The 19,534-nt window shown below is 41.1% G+C and overlaps 1 protein-coding gene across 2 annotated transcripts in view; it reads left to right on the top strand.

The window, feature by feature from the left end:
• The window catches only part of CUNHXorf36 (chromosome unknown CXorf36 homolog), a 25,310-nt gene extending 9,986 nt beyond the window's left edge, over window positions 1-15,324 (top strand). For both annotated transcript variants that reach the window (XM_019525407.1, XM_019525408.1), the window contains 3 exons: window positions 9,535-9,708; window positions 13,155-13,443; window positions 14,655-15,324. In XM_019525407.1, the coding sequence (XP_019380952.1) occupies window positions 9,535-9,708; window positions 13,155-13,443; window positions 14,655-14,995 (804 nt within the window). In that variant the 3' untranslated portion in view covers window positions 14,996-15,324. The remainder of the gene's footprint in view (window positions 1-9,534; window positions 9,709-13,154; window positions 13,444-14,654) is intronic.
• The last annotated feature ends 4,210 nt before the right edge of the window (window positions 15,325-19,534 follow it).

Below are 19,534 nucleotides of genomic sequence, written 5' to 3'. Positions count from 1 at the left end.
TTTTTTTTTTTTTTTTTTACTTGGATCCCTTCTCTGCTGCCACCACCAGGGACTTTTTCTGCCGCCTGAAGGACAAGGGAGCACCTGCCTCTTCAGCTGATGCCTGTGTGCACATGGGTGCCTCAATGGAAGCAGTGCATTGAGGCACATCCAAGATTCCCTCTGAGGCATAAGGCAGGAGTCCTCCTCACAGAGCAACTCAGGTCACGTTCCCGAGGCTTGGAGCCCAGCAAACTAGGGTTACTATTTCTTAATCCCCAGGTCCTCTATAGCAACATGCATCATGCAAGAGGAAGTTTGCTGGCCTTTTTGTTGGAATCCTTAAGTGTCAAAGGCTGAGCAAAGGGAGACATGTGCCACACTCACACTCTCAGCTGCAGAGGAGCTGCTGGACAGTTACTGGTCCTGGAGAGAGGGAGGAAAGTAAGAGAGAGAGAAAAAGCATATGGTGTGAGCTGATAACCAGGCAGCAGAAAAGGCAGAGCTGGAGGGAGTTGATTTAAAACAAACCTACTCAGAAGAAGCACTGAGTTCTAAGCAATGGCTGCAGCATGCCTGACTGACCAAGATATTGCCTCTCCTGCCAGGGGGTAGGATGCCGGCTTCAGCTGAGTATGGTTTTCAGTCAAGAGACAAACCCTGCCCACACCCTGAACCAGAGGCAAAGTGTTGCAATGTCCATTGCCAAGGAGGGGATCAAAGAGGGTTGGTACCTGCATATTTAAAATGAAAAAAAAAAAAAATCTAACCTGTAAGGAAGACTCTGGATATTTTTTTTTCCCTGAAAAGTGGCATTTTCCCTTTAAAGTAAGGATTTACTTTGAATAGGAACTTCTTAGAAATAGCATCTTCTCCCTTCACAGTACTGCACACTGGGTGCATTCATTCAACTCTGCTGTCTTCGTGATAATAATGAGTTTTGCCTGCTTTTTATTCCTTTTAGCCTTGCAAAGCCAGCCGAGCTGACTCTGAGGGTGGTGTCACACAGTTGACGTAACACTAAGGACAGGCAGATGCACATTTCAGCAGTGGGGGACATGCTAAGTGACCTTGTGGCATTGCAAAGGTGTCCCCTTTCAGGCAAGGGTTATCTCCCAACACTACTGACTTTAACAGGTCAATATATACCAATGCTTTGCAACTGTTGCAAGTGAATATGTGACAAGGCCCAGAGCGGGCATCAGCTGTGGAGCTGTTGAGCACGTTGCCAGGTGCACCTGGGCAAACCCTACCCTGCTGCCACTGAGAGCATGTCTGGACCAACAGAACCGTGCTGACTGGTGAGGAGGCTAGGAGGAAAAAGAGCTGGATCTGAGATCTGAAGCTCTGCAAGGCTGGCAGACAGGAGCACACATCTGATGCAGAAGGCAAAACAGGAATGGGACCCAACGATGACAACAATGCCCCTTTGGAAATACTCCTTTGAAGCTTGAACGTGCACAAAAATACCTTGTGCCTTGTTTAATCATCTTATCAAACAGAAGAAGGAAAGGGACTTGGAGCTTCCAGCACTTATAAAAGAATATTCTTTACCTAAAATCCACAATCTCTTCTGAGGTGCTAATATGCTTCTTTTTGAAACACTGCTGTGAACTTAGTTTCCCATGCACGCTGAGGCAGTTCTCTCCCCACAAGATGGCATTGTGGAGTGCTTTATTGGTGCTGACGTGGGAAAAAAACAATAGTACAGCTGGGCAAGCTTGGGAAACCCACCTAACAAGCAGGCTTTGCTCAAGGAGTATGTTTCAATACTGTGTCGTCTTGTGAGACAGGGGTAAAATGACTTTAAATCAAGCACTGAAGTGCATAAAACTTCCATCTACTGAAACTGCTCATGTATGTCCAAGTAGGGAAATACTCTGTTCTTCCAGAGATCTGCTTAAGAGAGACTGAATTATAAAAGTGCTATTCTCCTCCCTCTGCCACTACATTACACCTCCTTCTCACCTCCCACACTCTCAGTTTTTCTGAAACCCAATCTCAGCTGGGCTGGGTTGTGTCACATACAAATATCACATGCAGGGCGAAATCCTAACACACAGTGAGCTCCATTTGAGTACCCCTTTGCATTTCAGCCTCTCCAATTTCTCCCACAGGATCAGATTTTGCCTCTGTGAAGCATGGTGTTCGGGGGGAGGTGCAGGGGGGAGCAGGCAGAGGACATTGCTGAATTCATGTTGGTTGCTGTGCAATTGCAAGGCAAATTACTGGTCTCAGCACTGGGGGAGGGAAGAGCTTTCAAACTCAGGGACAAATTCACTGGGTAATTTTCAACCAGTTAACAAATCTTCATGGTCTTTCCATCACAGCAGGCACAGTGCACTGCAGTTGACAAAAGAAACCCTCATACACTGCATCTTATACTTTCATACGTATCCCATACATGTTATATATCATATCCCGTACATGGATGGGGTATAAATTAATTTTAATGGAATCTAAACTGGACACATTTAAGAGCAGAGCTCTGTTTCCTTTTACTTCTAAATCAAATCAAACTACCAGATTCCAGCCCCATATCTGGAGGTGATCAAAAAATGCCCAAAAGGACACAAGTTTTACAAAATGGCCACACTTCTTATGGTGAGTGGAACCTAAAGCTGGAATCCAAATATCCCTATACTGGTGTTGTGGGTGAGGGGGAAGGGAGGAGGGGATGAGATTAAATTCAGATCCAAGTTTTCTGACATAGACCCACTGTAAAATGAGTCACAGGAGGTTTGCTTGAGTGTTCCTCTCACCTGTTCAGTTTCATGAAGCTGGAGATCTCTCCCACTTACCTTCTTAGTTTTAAACAGAGAGGGCTCCTTAGGTGTGCCATCTTGAGCTGTGATTTCAATGGTATAGTATCTGCACAGCATAAACATGTTGGTACTTGTGCATGGCCTGACTGACAGAAACCCCCACCCCTCCAACTCTGAATAAGTAACAGCAGCTACTTGGCAGAAGTAATTGGCATTATTCTTGTAACATTCAGAGTTTCACTGATGCCCTCAGGGTAACAGTACATCCCACCGTCATTCAGTTACTGCCTGCACTGTCCTTCCTTGTAGCTTTAGGTACATTGAAGACCTGGTAAAGCTACTGGACTCAAGTAATTTTATTCTATAGAACAGAGAGTTATGACAAACCTTAACATACTTGAATCAAAATGACAGACCATGAAATAATGTTTTTCACTTTCCACTGCCTGCCCTCCCTGACCGAGCTATCAATTGAGCTGCCTGCCACTGTGATTATTTCATCTGCCACAAAGAAAAGTTTTATTGCAAGCTACAAATAGGTTGATACTAAAATCCAGCTTACCCCAGAGACAACCTGGATTTAACTCCATGTTTGTGAATAAGCACTGGATTATCCTGCATGGTAGTAATAGCTGCCTACTGCTGTGCCTGCATTTTGAACACTGAAGTTCATTGCTTAAAACCATGTTGCTTATTTTTCTTCACCCCTGGTTGGGGTGAACTGCAGCAACAGGATGGAGGGGGATCTCCCACAGGGTCTATTTCTAAATCTTAACAATGAAGAGCAGCCAAGAAGGGGCTGGAGAGAGAAAGACAAACTCAATATCAAGGTGCTTTCAGAAATCTCAATTTTTACAGTGTGTTCTTCTGTACAATTAAGATCAAGCTTGAAGCCACTGATCAGTATCAGTCCACTCCGATCACATGAAAGGAGCTTAAACTATTTAGCCCCTGAGGCACAATCTGTATAGCCTCACCTGGCTAAATCAGTATAAACATGTGATTCATTCATGTAATGGCTTGACCTTTCCAGGGAAGGACCAGAGAATTGTTTTGCCATTGCCCTTAGCCAGTGCCCAGACTGAGCAGTGATTCTTTGTCATTAGAGATGTGCTTGAAGCAGACCTCTAGGTCTGAACACCAACTTCAAGTGGATAAGGGAAGTAATGGAATTTAAAAATGAGGAGAGATCTTAACTTTTGCAGTAGGCCTCTGCAATGGGATGAAAAATGCCCATTCCTCCCTCCAGACTCAAAAAACTAGGTGTGGCTAGAAATCCAGACCTAGTGTTTGCAGCCTGAATTCATCTTTCAGTGCAGTGGGGGGCCAATCTTTTTGGCAGGTGTGCACAAATTAAGCCTGCACCTTCCTGATTGCCACTCCAATCTCCTCCCCCTTTCCAATCCGCTGCTCAGCTTTCTGTTCCTTGCCCTGTGCTCCCTGCCCAAACTCTTGCTCTGCTTTTTACTCTCTGCCCTATCTTGCTGCTGTGCTACTTGTCCTTTCCCTGATCTGCCATGTGCCACCCACAGAAGCTGCCTGTGCTACTTGTACCATGCCTGCTGTAGGCTGGCCACCACCCATTTTAAAGGATTTTTTCACAAAATATATCATACAGTACAGCTTCAGTATGAACAGCAGATGGCAGAATTTCTGAATTGAATGTATCCTTTCCTTATCTGTTGGTAAGATTTTGATTGTAGAGTAGTCAGGAAGACTGACTTTCATAGAACTCCTCTGTGTCAGGGTAAACTCTGAGTGTGTTACATAAATACCTAGAGAGGCCAGTTGATATGTCACTGCAAGTCATGCCATGAAAAGAAGATTGCAGTAGACTACAGACACATTTTGCTGGCTAATCATGCAACTGACCAGGAACTAACTATGCTGACAGCTTAGTCATCATACCTTTGTCTGTACAGAGGTAAGATACTTAAGATCTTACATTGACAAACTATTATTTCCAGCCCTCTGAATTGCAACAGTTTGGGATTTGTATACAGAAAACCGTTTTTCTCCCAGACAATTTTTAGTGAAGCTCACAATGAGAAGTTTGTTTTCGGTAGCAGAAAAGCCAGAATCCCTGTTCATTTCCCCTTAAAATGTAGGTGGCCTATACACATGCTTGTTGGTATTCTAATTGGAATGCATTGGAGTAGACTCAATTAATCGAGTCTGCTCTGCATTCTAATTAGCACTCTCCAGTGTCACTGCAGCATCATGCATTAAGCCCCTGCGTTTTTTAAAATGCCTGTGAGGGTGCTTTATCTAAACCTCATTAATGAGGTTTAGATAAAGTGTCCCGCAGCCATTTTTAAATGTGCCGGGGCTTAATACACAAGGTGAGGCATTTTAAGTAGAGCGGCTGTCCAAGAACTGCTCTAATTAAAATGGCCCTCCTCCATCCTCCTCCCCATGTATAGGCAGCATTAGGTCCCAGGCCAGTGAAATACTTACCCAAATGCTAAACCTTAAATACCCAAGCAGTATTATTAAAGCCTTTAATACTGGAGTATCTACAATGCATAGAGCTTTGCTGAACTGGGGCTTTATTAAGTAATTAAAATTCCAAGAACTTGGATTAATTGTTGGTGTAAGGTTCTTTGGGTAGATATGATATCTTTTATTAGACCAATTGGTGTGGTTTGGGTCTAAATGGATCCAGACCATGCCAGCACAAGAAATGCAAAATCTGCCAACACACCTCCACCACTCCCAAAGTAACCACACCACACAACAGAACCATCACCATTCCTGGATCTTACACCTGCACCTCCAGAAATGTTCTCTCTCATCCAGTGCACCAAATGCCCTGATGGAAAATATGTAGGAGAAACCAAACAACAACTGCACACTGGCATGAACACACACCAAAAATCCATCAAAGAAAAAAATATCCAGTTACCTGTGGGTGCCCACTTCTTACAAGACAATCATTCCTCCTCTGACCTCTCACTTCTAATCCTCAAAGGGAACTTACAAAATACCTTTCATAGATGAGCTTACAAACTTTACATGATAAATCTACTGGATACAAAAGATCATGGACTCAATATAGACATTGGATGCATGACATATTGCAACCTGCCTGATTTACCCCTGGCCCTACCATTCACAACACTTCCCCCTGCACTCCTTCCTTCTCTACCCTTTGTCTTCCTAATTTCCAGGTATTTACTTTTTCACAGACTGCCTTTTTTCTACCTTGGAGAACTCAACTACAGCAGAGTCTCCCTTGCCTACCTTTGGCATTATTTCCCCCTCATTTCCTGCCCTCACCTCCCTTCTCTACCTTTTGCTTTCCTAATTTCTACCTATTTATGTTCTCGCTAACCCCCTGTCACACTTTTTGCTTCTTTCATTCCTTGGAGATCTCAGAACAACAGCAGACACTCCCTGGGCATTTGTACACATACGTGTGGTGCATGCATTTGTGCATTTCACCATTTATACAAATGTGTGCACCACAGCACCAGGCATGTCAGCTCATGTGCAGAGCAGACTCGATTAATTGAGTCTACTCCGACGCTCCAGCATGTCAGAGCAGACAAACGTATATGTATAAATGCCTCTTATGCCCCAAGAAGGACACTTGTGCCCCAAAGCTTGCAAAGAACATTTTTTGAACTACTCAGATTGTCTAATAAAAGATATCACATCTACCCAAAGAACCTTGCCTACCTATGTCCTTGGACCAACACGGCTACAACCAAAACCCCCAGAACCTTCCAGTGGTACTCATTCAATGTTTTTGATTCCATATCATAACTATCATTTGGTTGCAAATCAGTGAATATGAATGGGCAGCCTGAAGGTTATTTGATTGCAACTGGGTGTGTTCTGCCTATGGAGTAATTGTTGAACTTACACCGAATACTTCAAATTCACTTACCAGATCCATGCTGCACAATCTGAATCAAGTCACTATACAGTATGATTCTGATTTTTTTGTATTGGGTAAAAGGAAGAATAAGAGCTTGAGCTAAGTGTCAGTCATAGTTTTAATTAGGAAAAACCAAAAATAGTTCTTTCGGAAATGAGCGGTCGTGATCATTACAGTATATGAACAAGGTCAGGCAATAGGACAAGCTCCGGAGTTAGAACATTTGTTAATTATACTTTTTGATTGCATTACAGTATTGCCATTTCTGCTGGTACTCTATTTAGTTAAGGGTCTCAGCATTTGAATCACATACACTTGTAGACAGCAGTGCTTTCTAACTTTGTCTGCAAATATTTGCATATGCTCTCAGCTATAAGTGAATTTCTCTACCATTTATCTCTCATTTAACACAGTTCTGCTCTGTTCATTTTTTTCTCACTTCTCTTCCAAAGGAAAGTGACAAAAAAAGTCAGCAATAACACATCAGAGAGAACTGTAAGACAAAACTTCCATTTCTTCCTTAATAATTTTATGTTAGAAAAAAATATATATATTTATTTTCTTGCTAAGGCTGTTCCAGAAAGGAGAAATGTATAAGGAATTGTAACTCAAACAAGGTGAAGTATTTTTGGTAAATTGTTCATTTGCTGGAAAATAGTTTCTGTCATTTCTGAATGATTTGCAATTTCTGATTTACTTAGTCTTTGCTGTTAAAAAACAAACAAACATAAATGGCTATATTTATTAAACTACTAAAGCAGGAGGGTCCCACTTCCATCCAATAGTTCACTGGTTAAGGGGACCCACCCAAAAGATGGGAAACTGGTGCTGAATTCTCTTTTTTGACTGAGGGGATTTGAATCTGTATCTTTTTCCTGTCAATAAAGTGTGCTAACCACAAAGCCAGGGGCCATTTTCTTGCATGCTGGCTCAGTGACCATTCAGTGTTTCAGATAAAGTGAATAGCTCCATCAGAAGGGTTTGAGGCAGACTCTCCACAAATAGGATGCCCTTCTGGGATGTTATCTTTTATTAGACTAGCAAAATTTTTGCAAAAAAAATCCTTTAATTGCCAGCTTTCGGGCACAAACACCCTTCATCAGGCATTGGAGAAAAGATGGTAATCTTTTACAATTTTAAGATTGTAATTTTAAAATGTTAAGAATAATTTAATTTTAATTTATTAAATAATTGGTATTAAATAATTAATTTAATTTTACAATTTTAAGATTGTAATCTTTTACAATTAAAAGACTACAGTTGTAATCTTGTTACAATCTTCTCTCCAATGCCTTTTTTTTTTGCAAAAATCTTGTTGGTCTAATAAAAGATATTGTCTCTACTATGAGTCCTGATTACCTTTTCCTCTAGATGAATACAGCTACAACCTGGATACCTTCTGAGATGTGGGAGACTTTTGATGCAGTCTTGCTCTGATTAGGTGGAGAGTGGATCTGAACTGTGGCCTCAGATGTCCCAGAAGAAATCCTAACTTTCAAACAACCAACCCAAAATAATTTGATTTAATCTAAGCTAATTAGTTTTATTCACTTGCCAAACCAAAAAAAACCCTCCTATTATTTGTATGGCCTACTTGTACCTTTTATACACTACAAGAGACTGAAATTTCTACATGTTTTTTCCTCTATGATTTAGAAGAAGATTCTGTTTAATAATTAATCTATGGTAATGTTCATTAGGGTAAATAAGCATTGCCATTTATACCAGTTGTGGATGTTTGTATATACTTTAACAATTCAAACATTCACATTTAAAAAGAGGAACACAGCAACTGATGAATCTATATAGTCCTAAGATTCAGGTGCTGATGTTATTTACAAGAATCAATAAGCAGGATATTAAGGTTTCTTGTTGATAATTTATATAAAGAGGTTTATCAGAAAGGTAATTTATCCTATGCGTGTACTTGCATACAACATGTATATACAAGTTTTAAAATTTTATCTAGCATCTGTAATAAATAGCCTTATAGAAGAACTGGGTCACAGGCTAAAGTGGACAGGAAATGTGTGGAAAATGTTAATTAAAAGAAGAGAGAGACTCAATGACTTAAAAGGCAGAGCTCCAAAAACAGTTGTGTGGAGGGATGCTGACCATAGAAGCCGACCAAGTTTAGTGTGGTGGCAGGGATAGAAAGGAACAAGCTCACTGACTTGCCTGGTTCTTCATAGGCAGACAAGGTTCTTTGGGTGAATCTGGTATCTTTTATTAGACCAACTTAAATAGCTGGAAAAAATGTTCTTAGCAAGCTTTCGGGTTTAAAAACCCTTTTAAGTTGGTCTAACAAAAGATATCATATTCGCCCAAAGAACCTTGTCTGCTTATGTCCCTAGACCAACACGGCTACAACCTACACCCCTGGTTCTTCATAGAAAAGCTTTAAAGCAAAGTCACCTCACTATGGAAGCAGATAAATGAGAAAGACAAAGGGAAAGAGCTGTGACCTGACATCACCAGGATTTACTCCTTCGTCTCAGAATGATTTGTCTTGATCTTGATCCAGCCTCCTCAGTCATCTGTGGAGTCATCAATGACTTCCCTGTTTATTGGAAGCCTGTCACCCTCATATTGAGGGACTGCCCACAACACACCTTCTTGAAAACGTGCATGACGACAAGCTATAGGTGAAGATTGGAAGATGAGACTGTGATCAAGGTAGGTTCAGGGTTTAAATGAGGAGCCTAATGTAGAACTGATCCATATAACTAGTAATACAGAAGAGCCCTTTCTAAAAGTATCTATTAGGGCAGAGTGGCTGTCTGATATAAGGACCTGCTGTTAGACTTATCAAATATAGCATAGGCCTGTATGGAGCACATTATAGTACTTCACTCTGCTCTTCCAGCTGTAAAGTGGCATCGTCACAAGCATCTTTCTCCTTTCCAGGGCCTGCCCAGTCCAATGCTGCGCTGTCCCTCACAGAGGCTCCTGGACAGAATAGTGAGACGTTACGCTGAAGTACCAGATGCCGGCAGCATCTATATGGATCACCTCACAGACCGAGACAAGCTGCGCCTCCTCTACACACTGTCTGTGAACACACACCCCATTCTGTTACAGGTATAGTGCCTCTCCTCGGGGTGGGATATTCTCCTGAAACCCACATCAAGATAACCCAGGAATGATGAATGTGGCAATCTCCAGGTGTTAAGGAGCCCCACAGGGTTTGTCACAGTTAGGCTTGGCATTATGGAGTGGCATGCTCTTTTATACCTGGTTGATCATTGAGGCTTAAAAATGATGCCAAGTCTGAAGTTTCAGACCTGCAATCTGGAGATGTTGAGCACTCACTGCACCCTCTGAAGCCAGCAAAAGTCGTGAGCTCAAAGAATCAGAACTTGCATAACTGAGCATCTGTAGAGCTTGTGCACAGATCCAGTGTGCATTACATTCCGATCGCATTGTGAATATGTTACATTTGGTCATAAATTGCTTGTAATGATTTAATGAGACAGGCCATGCAAAAATTGGGCAGAGTTACAGTGGAGCACTGCTGCTACACTAGTGCTTGACTTCTCCATCCTTAGTGCTGCCTGAGCCTTCTTTTAGCTATGCAACAAATATGTTAGAACTACGCCAAGGTTTAGTCTTGCATAGACAGTTGGTTGAATTACAGGCAAAACCTAATACAGTATTTCCTGGGAACTGCAAATCTACCCTTATGTCAGCTTTGGTATGATGAGATTGGTATTATCCTCTCCTCTTACTATAAGCCATTTCACAGAGAGAATATTTACTACCCCTCCATAGCACTGCCCACTTCTACTCAGCTTGGCAAATTCATACTAGCCTTTCCATTGTCCTTCTCCTCCAACCTGTCCTCTGGAATACTTTGCAGCCTCTTACAGACTCATTTCTCCCAGGTTGTTCCTTATCCTCCAGCCCCCCTCAGAAGTAATCTCCATAATCAGGGAAGACTACAGGATGGAGATCATTTCCAGGTCCAGATTTACAAATACATGCAGCACCAGCCATTTGTCATGTTCTCCAAGGGAATTTCTGGGGACTATTTGACGGCTGCTGAGCTTCTTTGAAAAAATGGCTGCCTCAAGCTTCTATTATTCCTTATTCCTTGGTCTGGTAGCCTATGTGACATTGGTCAGGTCCTCTTAGTACACTAGATGGTATAAACAAGGAACCACTTCAAGAATAAGCTTCTACCTTGACAAAGCTTCTTGATCCACTTGATATTTTTGGAGCTACAAAGTCTCACTTTACAAAAGAAAAAAAATGTCTGAATTCTTTTAAATGCCTTAAATGTCTTTGTAGAAAAGATTAACAAAAGCCTGAAGCAGGTACTGCCAAGGCCTCACCTGGAGTACTGTGTCCAGTTTTGAACACCATATTACAAGAAAGAAGTGAAAAGATTGGACAAAGTCCAGTGGAAAGCAACAAAAAATTATTGAGAAACAGGACTAATGAGAATAGGTTTGAAGAACTAGGGTTATTCAGTTTGAAGAAGAAAATACTGGGGGGGTGGGGTTGATAACAACCTTCATAGACGTGATGGTTAAGCACTGGAACAGATTACCTGGAGAGGCGGTAGAACTCCAGCTTTGGTAGATTTTAAGAGCGGGTAAGACAAATATTTATCTGGAATTGTTTAGACAGGGACTTGGACTAGATGACTTGTTGAGGTTGCTTCCAGCCCTGTTTTGCTATGGTTAACCACACAGAACTGAAATATTAGGACAGCCATTCCTTTAAAAGCAGAAGTCTTTCTCCAACACTTGTTTTTGAGTGCATTAGGGAGACAAAAACAAGTTAAAATAGAGTGGAAAGAGTAACAATCTAACTAAAATATTTGTTTTATGAGAGTTTACGAGAGAATGAGATTCTTAAATTGATGTGATGTGAACACATATGGGATAACTGCATTAAATGAAGTCTAAGGCGTGAAGGTAGAATTTTGATGCTTTATCACACAGCCTTGTGTTGCTCTCTCTCTGCAACAGGAAAGTATTTTATAAATGGTTCAGAGGTTTTTTTTTCAAATTACTGAAACTATTTCTGCCCTCCAGCCCCACTCTACTCAAGTCACCATGACTTCAACTGTATGGGACTCAGGAGGAGCCATCAAAACCTCCATAAATAACCTAAAATAAGCTCTCTCTCAGCCTAAAAATTTCATGACTTTAAAGTCTATTATTATCTTGGCCTTTTCAGTGAGTTTTGAGTCTCCCTTTCTTATGAATTTAAAATGTTAAACTCTAGAGATAGCAGACAATGGATTCATTATAAAAAAAACAAAGCTGATCCAAAAATGAGCATTATCTACTGTGCTGTGCCTCACTTCAAGGGAATTTTAGAAAAGTAACTCCCTAAGGGATAACGAACAAAAAATATTTTTTGTGGCAGGTTAATTTTAAAAGACGCAAGCATCTCTTGGAAACATCTCAGGGCTCTGGAATCCTGAAAGTTGGGTACACGGATAAAGTGGGCAAAGGGGAAGTGAAATGACCGAAAGTGTATGATAAGTATATCACGTGCTTCTATTATTAAATGGTCCTGTGATAAAGATTTCTCTCAGAGTTATGTGTGTACACATGCATGGTTAAGGAGAGCAGACATTGTAGCATCTGGTATGTCTAGAAGTCCCAGTCCAAACCCAAACATTCAAAAATCCTAAGATGGGCCCCCAAATTCATGAGTTTGGCTCAAAAATCTTTGAGACTTTGGTTCCTTTTATTTTTCTTCAGAGTTTTTATGTCCTTAAAAGTACACTGGTATCGCTTTTTCATGGTCCTGTATAACACCATGAGGAATGGAAATCATTATTAAAAAGAAAAAAGAAAAAAAGAAAAAGCAAGCAAGCAAAGATTCATACCTATTCCACAATTTCAGAACCTAGGGCTTTAAGAGAATATGCTGATTAGATGTGTGGTATTCACAGACCCTTACAACACTGGGTGTGGTTGAAGGAAGGAGGCTAGACCACAGTATTGCCAACCCTCATCCTTCAGAATTGGAGATGCAGGAGCATTTAGCCACTTTATAGAAAACCATAAGCAGATGGTTGATTTTCATTTGTCTTGAGGGGTCATATTTTCTAGATTCCTCTGGAGCCATGACAGCTAGGAGCCCCCCCGCTTTTTTTTAAGCAAGAACCTCAACTTCCAAGTAATAACATGATTCTACCCAGGGTTGGTGTTTAAAAAACAAAATTGCAAGACTTGTCATCAAAGCATAGGAGTTAGCAACACAGCCCCTTAAAAAAATCCAACAATTCTGTCATGCAGTCAGAGCCTAACCAGCAGAGCCTGCTAATTGAGAGCTGGCAACAGGAAGCACCACTCCCAAGAATGCTTACAGTTCCCCTTCAACAACTTTCTCAAACTATATCCACCCACCTGCATCCTAGGAAGGGAAGGAGGGGAAAACCGATACAACATCCCTGGCTCATACTGCACGTACACACAGAAACACTCTGCACCTGCATATAATCACATACACACGCCATCACTGGAAATACCAAAGTATCTATCATATTCTTTTTTTCCCCACAGATTTTCCCAGACGTGGAGGGGTGGCCATTTCCAAGGTATCTGGGATCCTGTGGCCGGTTGATTGTCAGTGCCAGCACCAGGCCCTTGAGGGAGTTTTACAGCTCTTCTCCTGACGTGGCAGCAGACCTGGCCTTCCAGCTCCTCTCTGTTGTCAGTTCTATGGGGAACAATGACTTGAACTACTTATTTTATTTCATCCGTGTTGATGCTAGCACATTTGGCATTTTTAACAATGGACATCTGTTCATCCGGGATGCCAGCACACTGGGAATCATTGACAAGCAGGAAGGTACTCAGCATGTTGAATGAATAAGCATCTGTCACAGGCCACAGCAAGATAGGTGGAGGGAGGTAGGGGGAATCTTTCACCTGTTATGCTGGTATATTTTTGTTTTGGGTTTGGCTTGCCCTTTTTTTTTTCTTTTAACCGCAAGAAATGCTTCATAAATTAGGTCATAAAAACTTTGAGAGGTGACAGCAAAAACATAACCAGGTCCTGCCATGCCTAACTCTGCTTTTGGAATAATATACAAGTTCTACTTGTGCAGTTCAGGGTGATGGTGCCGTGACTACGCTGTATTTTAAAATGTGTCTAAAGCAGCCTGCACAGAACCACATGGGTAGCTTCACATTTATTTGGCCATTTCCATGACCAGCCACAGTAGACGACACAGCAGTATTTTCATACTAATATTTAACAGTCCCTTGGTCATTTTTTTGGCTTGAAACATAGTGGGTGTCACAAAAAAGTAAGTTAGCAGGTAGAAATGTAAGCAAATTGTTTTGATTTTAGGCCACTTTATCACTTTTACTTTTAAAAAATATATATTAACAAAGGAAACACCATTTTTGCCATTTGTTCTTATTTTAAGCTCCATTTTTCATCACACAAAATATTCAGTAAGATACCAGTGGAACAAGAACTGGTCCAAGAGTAGTAAACCAATTAAGTTAATAATTTTGTTTTTTTAAATAAATACTCAATTTTTTAAAAGCCACTCTGCTTCTGTAGCCAGCTGAATAATTCCCAAATATTCATAACTTGATATCAATTGCATTAAAAAAAATCTTACAGTTGCCATTTTTTTCACTAATGCAAAATCATTGATTATATCTTAATGATTTTTTATTAGGTGGAAAATTGAGGTCTTGACTATTTGTTGTGTTTTTTATAGTAACATTACACACACTTCAGCTCAGTATTTATATTCTGCCCAACTAAATTCCTTTGCTATTTCATTACTTGATCCTTCCTATCTGCAAAGTAGAATTCTGGGGTAATATGGAGTACTTATTTATTTATCAAGAGCATATCAGAAGTGAGAGAAATAGTCCACCCTACTTTGGGATGAAATGTGCTGATTTAATATAGGTTATATTGGCATAAATAAGCAGCATACCATGATTTTAAGTGACATTTTCTAACCAAGTTACAAATGTTCATGATTATGAAAGATTTGCATGGGTGTTTCTAACAAATATTTTAATTTTCTTTATTAGGTAGCCAACTGACTGATGGCCAACAGGAATATAGAGACATATTTAGCTGTTTGGCTTCAGACTGCCAGTCTACATTTCTGTCCTGTAAAACAGTCAGAGAGAACCAGAATTTCATTATGGTATGTCAGGAAATTCTGCCTAAACTCCTGAAGGGAAAATTCCTTCAACCTGTTCAGGAGAAAATAGACAGCTTCCTAAGGCATTGTGCAAACAGCTTCCTGGACAGCCAAGAGGTCAGTGATGCAGCTACAAAGTTGATGGAGTTCTTGAGACCTTTGCGATCTTGTGATTCCCGTTTTGCCTATCGCTACCCTGACTGCAAGTACAATGACAAATATTAGCTGCTGACAGGAAGCTCCTACTGGAAAGACTGGAGTAGTGTGTCACAATTCGGCTATCTCAAAGAGTGAAAGAGTTTCATTAGGCAGCTGAAAGGATTCATAAAAGCCAAGGCTTCCTATGTGACAGAGAAAGATGAAAGATAACATGCCTGGGGTTTACATCAGAACTCAAAGATGGCATGTTTATGACATTTGTATATTTGGTGCAATCCAAAGGCCTAAGTGTTAAAACATCATTGTACATGATGGGGGTTAAAAGATTAATACAATTTGTTCACACATTTTGTTCCTAAAGGAATTTTCCATGGCAGTCATAAAAAAATTAAATATTAAGGCATTTGGGTTATTACTAGATGGAATAGGTTTATTGCAGATTACATCCCTCTGGTCAAGCTTAGTGATCCAAGGCAGGTAGACACTTCCTACAAGGGAGATAGAATCTTTTAAGACTTCCCTTGCAGAGATTTTTTAGTGCCATTAAAATCATATCTGATCAGTTTGCTACTATTAACAATCACAACCAATCTTTGAATTTTTTTTAAATTTCACAACTCCTGGTGACTCCCTTGGACTCCCTTGGAGTCACCAGGAACAATGGCCACAAGCTGAGGGAGGATAGGTTTAGGTTAGATATCAGGAAGAACTACTTCATGGTAAGGGTGGCCAGAGCCTGGAATAGGCTTCCCTGAGAGGTGGTGCTCTCACCTTCCCTGGAAATCTTCAAGAGGAGACTGGATAGGCACCTGGCTGGGGTCTTATGACCCCTGCCACCCCCAGTGCTCCTTCCTGCCCATGGCAGGGGGTCAGACTAGACGATCTGTCCAGGTCCCTTCCGACTCATTGATTCTATGATTCTATGAACTTTTATCTGATGTGGGTTGGAAATAAATAACAGATGGCATTAAAAAATGAAAGTTCCTATTTCTTCAGATGTAACTTCTATAATCCCCAATATCATTGCTTTTAATCTTTAGTAGATTAGGAAACACTAATGGGAATTGAACAGATACTCTCCATTTAAAAAAACAAACAGTAGAGCTGATTCACCAAATGAATATTTTCATTTTTCTCTCACTACAGTTACATAAAACTGTCACAATTATATTACTTTATATCATAATCATATGTGTGTGTATATATATATATATATATATATATATATATATATATAAAAACCAGTAGATGAGAGACACTGTGAATCAGCTTTCCATTAGATGCAGTGAGGACAATATAGCCTCACTCGTTTTAAGATGAAGCTTGAACTATGCTGAGGACCACCTAGGTTCATATTGGTCTTTTTTTGCTTAAAAACCTCACCTCTTTGTGCAAAATTGCTTTTCTTATGGAAACTATGGTTTAACTCAGGGGTCAGCATCCTATGGCCCAGGGACCAGACTTGCCCACAAAGGTCCAATCCAGCAAAATGGGGGTGGAGAGGAGAGGGGGAAAGGGGAAGGAGAAAATCTGTGACATGAATTATATACCCTGGTACCCATCCCCTCCACAGCACTCCCCTCTGCCATGGAGCTTGCTGCTCTACAACATCTGTGCTTACCTTGCTCCAGAAGGGATGGGGATCAGAGGTCAGGGTAAGCACAGGGAGCCGGTTGCTCCAGGGGCTTAGGAACATGTAGCCCATGGCTGGGGTTGGGTCACAAAGGGCAGGCCATGCCAGCAAAATGTTGCCAACCCCTGGTTTAACTTAATGAATGCATACCTTGGCAGAAGCATTGACAGGCAACTGATTCATCTTCACCATACCCCTGTGAAGTGCTACTACCCTACCTCTACTGAAGATGAACAGATGCACACAGGACTAAATCCACAAAAGCACTTAGGCACCAGAAGGGGGCCTTGAATATAATTTAGGCACCTAAATCTAACAGCATGATCTACATAAGACCTCACCTAACCTCTTAAGCCCCTGAAGGTCCACAGGCACCTACAGTAATGCTGCTCGGGCCCTGAAATATTAGCTGAGGTCAGCTGCTCATCACGCATCTCACACTGAAGCCTGTTTGGGATTCACAAAATAGATATCCCAGGATCTAAGCTGACCATACCTAAGATACACCAACAGCTATCAGCTGAAAAGACAGCACAGGAGTCCTTGCCACTTCCATTAGTAATATGGCTGAGGGAGAAAAGAAATGTATATAATAGCCTAGTGGGTAGGCCAATCACAGAGCAAGTGGGAGACCTAGGTCCTTAGGCCCTTGAAGGAATCCAAACCCCTCTTCCCACTTCCCAGAGGTGGCTTAATCATTAGCTAAAGGCTGGGATGGAGCCATTCTTCATCTCTCCTGTTGAAACTTTGCTACCACAAGCCACAAATATAAGACTCATTGGGTTAGAGAGAGAGCAAACAAGAGTGAACACAAGTGCATAACCTAGTGGCAAAGGCATACCTCTGAGAGAAAGAACTGACTTCTGGTCCCTGTTCCACATTTTTGTCCAATGATTCTTAAATGCAAAATGCATGAGCAGTATGCTGGGCATGGAGTGGAATCAAGGTCTCCAGGCAAGTTAGGGCACTCTTCTGGGAGGTGGATGATGTAAGCTTGCGTCCTTTCATGCAGGAGGGAGATCCATTTCCTGGGTGAGTGCCCTAGCCACTTGGCTATTAGGTAAAGGGTCCCCACAAGCATGAGTGGTAGCACCTCTTTCTCTAGCTACCTTCACAAAGGAAGGCAAGTCAATCATCTGTGCCCAAAGAAGCAACTTAGTCCAGGATAGAAGCAAGGTTTTAAACATCTCTCTGTCTCTGGCAATCCCTATTAGCTGCTTAGTCAACCCCTCTAGCCCCCAGCAAAGCATATAGCCTAGTAAATCCTATTCTGAGGCATTTAACTCTTTGCTGCCTAACTCAGGTTTGTGAATCCAAAGCCAGGGATGATGCACTTACAAGTTAGGTGTAGTGACACTGAGCATCTCCACATGTAAGTCCTGTTGAGGATGTGGACCACAGAGAATAAATGACTTACCTGGGGTCACACAAGAAGTGGGCAAAATAAAGAACTGAACTTAGATTTTTTCTGAGTCCAGGTAAGGATTTTTCACCACAAGACCATCCTTTCCTAGCTGTGGTTTGAAAAAGATCAGTCATGTACATGTCCACAAAAAGAAGCGACTGCATTTGTGCATTTAAATTACATGGCAGGTTATTGTAAGCATGCAGGCAGATCAGACATTTGTGTGAGCAGGAGTGTATATAACTTCCTTTGTGTGTGTAGATTGCCACAAGTGTGGAGCAAAGTATCATATTATAGACACGGGTTAGGCTTGCAAATTATATGCCTCATCCTGTGAAAATCAGACCTGGGATTTTTATTTCAATTTCTTATTATCACAAATGGATCAAACTATCAAGTGCACTTTTCACCTCTCAAGAAGTGGAAACATTTTAAAATAATCGGAAGGCAAATTTAGCTGTGGGCCCAGATGGTGTCTCAGCAGAAATGTTTAAATATACAGTATAAGCTATTGTTACAGTTCTCTTTCATGATTTCAATCTATTTCTACCCTATGGCTGTGTTCCAGTAAGAAGAAAGTGCTGTTTGCCTAAATCTGTAAGACTGATGAGCAATCTGTTTCCAACAGTTTGTCTTCAGCACATTTTGCAGTCTATAATTTCACATGAAAGTCAGACATCATATTCAGTACTTTCCCCCTCCCCGAGCATCAATAAAAATGTCTCTTGTGCTAGGTTAGAGCAAGTACTTGCCTTGTCATCCTCTACTCAGGGGACAGGACATTTAAAAAGGGAAGTAAAATCTTTTTTAAGTTTTATCAGAAACACTTAGTTGCTACCAGTGTAGATAACACCAGGTCACTAGTTACCTGGTACCCAACTACCAATGACACTAAGCCCTGTTCAGGACATTACAAATAGACTAGAGTAGGACAAGCTACACGATATAAAGGAAGAGCTCAGACAAAGTTCTTGGTAGGTCACCCTGATGAAGGGTGCCTGTTCCTGAAATCTTGCAATTAAAGAATTATTTTTTTTTGCAAATATCTAGCTGGTCTAATAAAATATTTCACCTCTGCCATGAGTTTTGATTCCTTTTGGTTAGATCAGACACACTCAACCAGATATAATTTCCAAATCATAAGATGATGAAAAGCTCCTTGTAAAGTCATTCTGTGACTTGAACTGACTACTCCAGCCTGTGGTCAGCAGCACTATATTTGCATATTCTCTTTATGACCTGGTAATTACTTGACCTGGTCTCAAACAACAGCCAGTAGCTGCAGCAGTGATGGGCTCCTAGTTTGCTTGTACCACTCCATTGTACTTTTTTAATCCATGCAGATTTCTCTAAGGCAAGCGACTGGTTTATTGCATAGATTTGGGCAAGCCTTTCAAAAGTGATCTGTGATCACCAAGCATAACTCCAAGCCTTCAAACCAGTCATATTGCAAGCATATACCAGTGTGTACAGTGTGAAGAACCACAAAAAGGGAATCCGTACCTTTCAGGGCCAATCTTGCATCCATTAAAATCATGGGGAGCTTTTCCATTTACTTCAGTGGGTG

Source organism: Gavialis gangeticus, unplaced genomic scaffold (assembly GCF_001723915.1).
Source record: "Gavialis gangeticus isolate Ggan-Ray unplaced genomic scaffold, GavGan_comp1, whole genome shotgun sequence".
Classification (NCBI taxonomy): domain Eukaryota; kingdom Metazoa; phylum Chordata; order Crocodylia; family Gavialidae; genus Gavialis; species Gavialis gangeticus.
The sequence above is the reverse complement of the archived record's forward strand: the minus strand, read 5'-3'. Positions and strand labels throughout refer to the sequence as shown.